Here is an 8,305-nt window from a genome sequence, read left to right as displayed (position 1 = left end):
GTCAGCCTGTTGCCACGTCTCTATCGAGATACTTTCGGTCCTAGCAAGTTTAAGAACTTCCTGTATGCTCAAAGCTTTACCTTTTCTCATTTCTTGGTCGAAAAAAATGTCTTGGGCCATAATCCAAAATCTAGTCATTTTCTTGTCGTCCAGTTCACTTTCCAAGTTCAGACGCACAACGCAATCTTTCTCGTGAACCAAATGGTTTCGTAAATTATATTGTTTTTGACAAAAACGACAGGATGTTTCATCGGAATGATGAAGGATATAGTCATCGATAAGTTTTTTTACACAGGCACCTCGTTGTAGAAATCGAAAAGTATTCATTTCATAACGATCTGTTGGGTCTGGAAAGTCTCCCATGATGTTTTTTTTTAACACTGTTATATCCTAAAGAGAGTGATGCTTGTACCCACTACTAATTACAATTTAAAGACGATATACTCACGTGACCTTCAAAACCACGCCCACAATTGAACATCTGATTCTAACGGACGATGATTGAAATCACCCCAACTACCACAAGCCCCATCAACTTGATTTTGATTGGTTATCATCAGCATTGTAAAAAAAAAACAAGAAGAAAGAAAAGATATTTTTGAGACATGAAATAAAATAAACAATTCTCTTATTTTTTTTTTTTTTTACCATTTAAACCTCACCGAGACAAAATAGATTAGTTCGTCATTTTATTCTGGGAGTTCAGTGCGAGAAGATGTCATCTTTAAACAATAGTCTCAGTTTCCAGGAAACAGACGCCAGTCCCAACATCACATGGAGTGTCAATGTTACGAAATCATTCACTTGTTTACCACCATCATCTTGGGAAATCAATCCTATGTCTACACTGATGTTTTCTATCTTTATATTTATATCGTTAACTCTACAATATCTCAATAAGAGGTATCTCAAGCGTCGAGAGGTACGAGAGCCTACCATTTCTTTAGAAGAGATAGAAGCGGACGCCATTCCAATGTCGGTCTGTACATTACAGACTCCTTGTGAGAGGAGTCATGAATCACTTCTTACCTAACTAAAAAAAAAACGATGAATATATTTTATTTCTTTTATTTTGATTATCACTATCATAATTAAGAATGAAAGTTTCTTTTTTTCATGATTATTAAATAAGATACTATTTGTTTTTTTTTTTTTTTTTCATATTACTCCTGACTCTCATTGTAGCAAGATGTCATCTCTAGACGACCGATCGAATCTTCTAGGAACGGATTCTGATCTGTATAATATCTGGAAGGTTAACGATACGGATTTCTTTGAATGTACACCACCATCTTGGGAAATAGATTCTAATGCTAATTTCAGTTGGAATGTTTCGAATTCCATGAAAAAAACCCACTGAAAGGGGAAAAGACCGAACGGTTCAGATCCAAATGTTCAACTCGATCCGTTAAAGACATAACACCTACTTTTTTATCACCGACAGAAGGTGGGGAATGTAATCACCCAGAATATGTTCATTTTACGGATCGACTTACAACTTTCTTTGACTGGCCAAAGTTTTTAAAAGGACCGAGCAAAGGGGACTTGGCACGAGCAGGTTTCATTTATACTCGAATCGGAGATAAAGTCACCTGTTTTTACTGTGGAATAATTCTGAAGAACTGGGAACCTTTACACGATGCTTACAAGGAACATCTTCGGTGGTCAAAAAATTGTATCTATGCCAAGATGGTGGGAGATGAAAAAGAACTGCAGTGAGACTTTATCGCTTTCAGTTTCATTCTGTTGTGACTCTTATAAATATGATTTGTCTGTCTATTTTTTTTCTTTATTACATGTAACATGACAAAGTTGAAATACAAATAAAGTCGACGAATCTTAAATATACAGTTGTTTTTCATTGTTTGAGAGATTTATTATGTTCGTATATTACAAAAGGGGGTGAAAAAAAAAACAAACAAAGCGAGACATTTCGAGTATAAAAAGAATGAACACGATAATAATTGATCAGAATCGATTTGACACTGGTAATGACTAAAACGATGGAAGAATACTTAAAAGGAATATGGTACGATCCACGTCACCCAGGATCTTTTGCCGGTCCTTCCAAGTTGTATGAAATAGTTAAAAGAGAGGGAAAATTTAAAATTGGTTTACATCGAATCAAGAAATTTCTACAAAACCAAGACGCTTATTCATTGCAAAAAAGAGTAAGACGAAGAGGATTTAAAAGAAGACGAGTGATAGTACAAGGTATAGACTACCAATGGGAAGCTGACTTGGCCGACGTACAAAATCTATCAAAGCACAACGACGGAATCAAATATCTGTTGGTAATAGTGGACGTATTTTCTCGATTTTTATGGGTGAGAACATTGAAAGATAAGAAAGCCAAAACAGTCATTGGCGCTTTTAAAGACATATTGGCAGGTTCACGTCGTCCCAAAGCCCTACGCACCGACAAGGGTACGGAATTCTATAACAGGTACCTGAAACAGTATTTAAAAGAGAAAAGCATCAAGATATTTTATGCATTGAACGAGACCAAGGCTAATTTTGCCGAGCGGTACATACAGACTTTAAAAAAGAGGTTGTACAGACATTTTACTTTCAAACAAAGACATGAGTATATGAACGTTCTACAAGACGTGGTCACGTCTATAAATAATACACCGAATCGTTCCTTGAACGGAAGAACTCCTGCCTCTGTCAATAAAGAAAATGAAGCCGAAGTGAGACTGGACGCTTACCTGGCCAGACAAAACACGCAACATAAGAGAACAAAGATCAAGAAGTCTTCTAAACGAAAGCGTACCCCCTTTACTTTTAAGGTGGGTGATCAAGTACGTATTACTCATCTGAGACGTCAGTTTCAACGCGATTACGATCAGACTTACACCGAAGAAATCTTTGTCGTCGATCAACGTTTCGTCTCACAAGGTATTCCCATTTACAAGATAAAGGATATGATGGACGAGCCTATTAAAGGTAGTTTTTATGCGAGTGAACTACAGAAAGTGTCAAAGAACGAACAGACCACTTGGAGAATCGAAAAGATTCTTAAAAAGCGAAAAATTCGCGGAAAATCGGAAGTGTTAATCCGATGGCTGGGATGGCCAAAGAAATTTGACAGTTGGATTCCAGAGACTGACGTAAAAGACACTTGAATGACAAAGTTCTTTCATTAACGAGAGAGATGTCGCTGAGGATGGTTCTCAAATCTTCGGACAGTAAGTCCATCCAACCCGATAATAAACCCTCGAATTTTAGAGTTCGTCTTCCCAGATCTTTACCTCTGACGGGGGAGTGGTCAGTAGAGATGACGGAATTTTGCAACGACGATATTGGCAATGAATCAAATAAGGAAATATTCGTCTATTGTTCGATTTGTGACGATACGATAGTCGGTGAGCGCCAATTACCACTTCTAAGACGCATTTATGTAGAGGATACAAAAAATATTATTTTTCTTCGACCTTATCGAGTGCCTTTGCGCATCAATGATCTTACAGATCTCCATGTCTATATAAAGGATAAAAACGATCGAGACGCTTCATTTTTAGTTGGAGAATCAACGTTGACGCTCGTGTTTCGACGAATGTGAAAATAATGTCTGGACCGACTTATATTTCTAATCCGGCTGTGTGGGAGCAATTTCAGCACACCGATAAAGGTGAAAACTTCATCCCCTTAATTCGACGAAAAACGCAGAGGGGTGGTGGCATACTAAACAGAAGAAGGGCGTACATGATCCCCGTCCGACCTACCTCTTTGTCACCAAAACAAGAAGTTCAAGAGGTGTCGCCAGTAGCGGCCGAACAAGAGAGGGCCCTGTCTGAATTGAAAGAAACCATGCGTAACGACGAACCTCACATGCCAGTCAAGACGGGTATAAATAGGAAAAAGAAACAGAAATCTGCCAGACGCTCAGCAACCTCAAAACGAAAAGGACGCTTTAAGAAAAAAAAGAAGCAAGGTCGAGAAAGGATCAAGAAGTTAAAAAAGAAACTAAAGAGTTCCAAAAAGAAAACATTGAAAAAGAAGTCCAAGGCTTCTAACAAGAAAAAAGCAAAACAAAAGGGGACACCGATCTTTTAGGAATCATGGCTTACTTAAGTGAACTGAATACGACAATGGCTGAACCTTCCGAACTGGCTCTCTTTTCTGATCCTCCCAATCAAGTGGCGGTTCACAAAATTTATTTCCAGGAAACACGTCCCATCTCGTCTTTTGATTCGGAATTCGCGCCCCTGGAATTTTCCGTTCCTGGAAATGGTGGAGAATACCTAGATCTCAGAAAGAGTCGACTTTACCTCAAAGCCAAAATCACTAAGGCGGATGGTACGGCTCTGGCCGCTTCGGAAAAGACGGGTATCGTCAATTTACCTCTTCAAGCTCTGTTCTCTCAAATCGATGTCTACATGAATGGAAAATGCGTCTCTCACAATGCCAACAATTACCCATGGAAAGCTTACCTTAAAGTACTGCTGTCTACTGGAATAGAAACATCGAAATCTCAGATGCAGACTCAGTTATTCTGGCCCGACGGAGAAGGTTTGGGGGACCCGGATGCTAAGACGAAAGTCTTATCATCGATCGAGAGAGATTTGCAGAGGGTTATGCCATATACGCCTTTGATCTCGTCCCCACCGACCTCGGAGACGGGTATATAAACCTAGTGCATCAAGGGAACGTCGGAGTTTATGCACGCTTTTCAAAGCCCACTACAGTGACTATTAGTGCCATTGCCTACTGTGAATGTCCCGGACTCCTCTTGATCGATCATACCAGAGAGATTAGACAGCTGTAAAAAAAAAAAAAAACTTTGAACGAAGAAACCATTTAATTGTCTAATAATTAGAAACAAAATTTCGTGGAATCTATGCTTCAAACACCTTACCGATGAAAGTCTCACAGTTTCCCTCCGCTTTCATCTGCAACACCGACCCCATGGAAGAAAAAGGTTCTCACTGGATTGCATTTTGGTTTAAAAACGAAACTGAATGTGAATTTTATGACAGTTTTGGAAAATTACCTGGAGATTATGACATTCGTCTGAGGGAATTTATTGATAAAAATACCTTTGTTTGTCTATACAATAACGTTCAGGTTCAGTCGGATTGGTCCTCTACCTGTGGTTTTCATGTTTTATTTTATCTTTATCGTCGTGTGCAAGGGTTTTCCATGTTAAATAGTCTTCAAATGTTAAATGAATATTCTCCTGATGATTTTGTACGTGATTATGTTTTTGCGAAAATGAAGGGAAAAAAATTCTTGTCAAAAATATGAAATGAATAATGTAGTAATGAAAGAAATCTTTGATTCTGGACACCGACGTTTCCGGAGATGAGGAACCGGAGACCTGTGTCTCCGGGGATCTTAGTCTCCGGGGACCTTAGTCTCCGGAGACTTGGATACCGGAAACCTACGTCTCCGGGGACCAAGGTCTCCGGAGGACATGGTTCCCGCGCGCGCGCCCCCTCCTCGGGGAAGGATTCATATGTAAGAATTTTTTTTCATATTTAAAAAGAAAAATTGAAAATATATGTGTTGTGATTATTGATGTTGTAAAATGTAGATGATAGATATGTATGTGTCTTATGAATAAAATTACGTGTAAAATTAAAAATCAAATTCTGTCATGCGTGATGATTCCTCATAAATTCAATCTGTTTGATTCAAAAATCATCATTTCATCACCTGACGTCGATTGGTTAAGAATGAAGTTTAAGACTCCGACCTCATTTGCAGTCATAGGTGGAACCATGTCTGGAAAGACACATTTGGTATGGAAAATATTGAAAAATGGTTCTGAAATGTTTGATATTCCACCTAAAAAAATAATGTATTGTTACATGGAAGATCAAGAAATCGTGGAAGACATGAAATCTTCCTTACCCGACTTCGACACGTATAAAGGCCTACCTAGCAGAGAGGAAGTCAAAGAGTGGTCTGAGGAGTGTCCTCACACGGCCATCATTCTAGACGACATGATTCATTTAGTGACAAAGAGTTCAGATGCCCTTCATCTCTTTCAGACAATGGTGTCACATTCCAAATTGACGGTATTTTTACTGTCTCAGAACCTGTACCCTCCTGGGGTTTATGCCAAGAGTATTTTACTAAATTGTCAACATGTTATTTTATTTAAAAACATGTATTTTTTTTAATAACATCTTGAATAAATATATGATGTTACAGTTGTAGTCTGAATTTCTTCTCTTTTTTATTTCACTTATCAAAGAGCATCAAGTTTGTTACCAAAAAAAATATTCAGGATTGAAATTAATCTATTTTTTCCGTTTGGTTAAAATGTCAACCATGCGGCTTTCTTCTTATTGGATGTACGCATGCCCGGTGGTGATAATGCCTTCCGCTTTCTACTTCCCACGTAAATTAAACCAGATCCAGTTTGTTGAGTCTCGTTATTTTCTTCCTTTTCTTTCGGTATTACGGAGAGCGTCTCTTCGGTATTAACACCTTGATCACGAGTCATTTTTTTCTCTTCTTCATTCTGTTTCTCCTTCATCCGTTCGTAAGTCGTCTTTTTCACGAGAGATATTCCTCCGCCATCCTCTTTAAAGTATGGCTTGAGAATCAAAGGTATCACTTGATCGTTTTTCTGTAGTAACCGTTTGATATGGTTGTTGTTCAATCCACGATCACAGAGAGACTGTATGATATTCTTGTGAATGAACAGTTTTGTTCGATAATAACCGGAAATGACAATCTGTCCCATGTAGAGATTAAGAGTTATTTCCCTGAAGGCATTCATTTGCTCTTCGGTGGCCAACTCGATGATCTTTTTCCTTTGCGTTTTTTCGGCAGTAAATAAAAATTGAAGAAAAGCCTTTTGACGTCTGATTCTTTGTGACATGATGACGTAAATGACAGAGACTCCCAATCGCCTCAAGTATTTATTTCGGTCGATAAACTACAGTTTCCCCTTCCTCTGGTAAGATATTGGTTCGAACTCGTCTCTCCTCTGGACAGTGATTGGTCAAATCTATCAAAATATAACCGTAAGGACGGCCCACGGCTTTTGCATAAGCGTCCATCCAAAACTTTGAACGACCCGTAAATACTTGACTTCCAAAGGTAATAATCTGTCGATTATCCCTCACGTTTTTAAATAAAATAACATGTTGACAATTTAGTAAAATACTCTTGGCATAAACCCCAGGAGGGTACAGGTTCTGAGACAGTAAAAATACCGTCAATTTGGAATGTGACACCATTGTCTGAAAGAGATGAAGGGCATCTGAACTCTTGGTCACTAAATGAATCATGTCGTCTAGAATGATGGCCGTGTGAGGACACTCCTCAGACCACTCTTTGACTTCCTCTCTGCTAGGTAGGCCTTTATACGTGTCGAAGTCGGGTAAAGAAGATTTCATGTCTTCCACGATTTCTTGATCTTCCATGTAACAATACATTATTTTTTTAGGTGGAATATCAAACATTTCAGAACCATTTTTCAATATTTTCCATACCAAATGTGTCTTTCCAGACATGGTTCCACCTATGACTGCAAATGAGGTCGGAGTCTTAAACTTCATTCTTAACCAATCGACGTCAGGTGATGAAATGATGATTTTTGAATCAAACAGATTGAATTTATGAGGAATCATCACGCATGACAGAATTTGATTTTTAATTTTACACGTAATTTTATTCATAAGACACATACATATCTATCATCTACATTTTACAACATCAATAATCACAACACATATATTTTCAATTTTTCTTTTTAAATATGAAAAAAAAATTCTTACATATGAATCCTCCCCCGAGGAGGGGGCGCGCGCGCGGGAACCATGTCCTCCGGAGACTTTGGTCCCCGGAGACGTAGGTTTCCGGTATCCAAGTCTCCGGAGACTAAGGTCCCCGGAGACTAAGATCCCCGGAGACACAGGTCTCCGGTTCCTCATCTCCGGAAACGTCGGTGTCCAGAATCAAAGATTTCTTTCATTACTACATTATTCATTTCATATTTTTCGCAAAAACATAATCACGTACAAAATCATCAGGAGAATATTCATTTAACATTTGAAGACTATTTAACATGGAAAACCCTTGCACACGACGATAAAGATAAAATAAAACATGAAAACCACAGGTAGAGGACCAATCCGACTGAACCTGAACGTTATTGTATAGACAAACAAAGGTATTTTTATCAATAAATTCCCTCAGACGAATGTCATAATCTCCAGGTAATTTTCCAAAACTGTCATAAAATTCACATTCAGTTTCGTTTTTAAACCAAAATGCAATCCAGTGAGAACCTTTTTCTTCCATGGGGTCGGTGTTGCAGATGAAAGCGGAGGGAAACTGTGAG

The 8,305-nt window shown here is 38.4% G+C and overlaps 1 protein-coding gene across 1 annotated transcript; it reads left to right on the top strand.

The window, feature by feature from the left end:
- Positions 1 to 2,003: 2,003 nt before the first annotated feature.
- LOC133186562 (uncharacterized) lies at positions 2,004 to 3,128 on the top strand. The gene has a single exon (XM_061321793.1). It carries the CDS (start codon positions 2,004 to 2,006, stop codon positions 3,126 to 3,128), a length of 1,125 nt encoding a protein of 374 aa, XP_061177777.1.
- The last annotated feature ends 5,177 nt before the right edge of the window (positions 3,129 to 8,305 follow it).

The sequence above is a fragment of the Saccostrea echinata genome, unplaced genomic scaffold (genome assembly GCF_033153115.1).
Source record: "Saccostrea echinata isolate AGI-Se365-2 ecotype Australia unplaced genomic scaffold, CSIRO_AGI_Sech_v1 ptg000014l, whole genome shotgun sequence".
NCBI lineage: Eukaryota > Metazoa > Mollusca > Bivalvia > Ostreida > Ostreidae > Saccostrea > Saccostrea echinata.
Note: the sequence above shows the minus strand (reverse complement) of the source record. Positions and strands in the feature narration are given on the sequence as shown.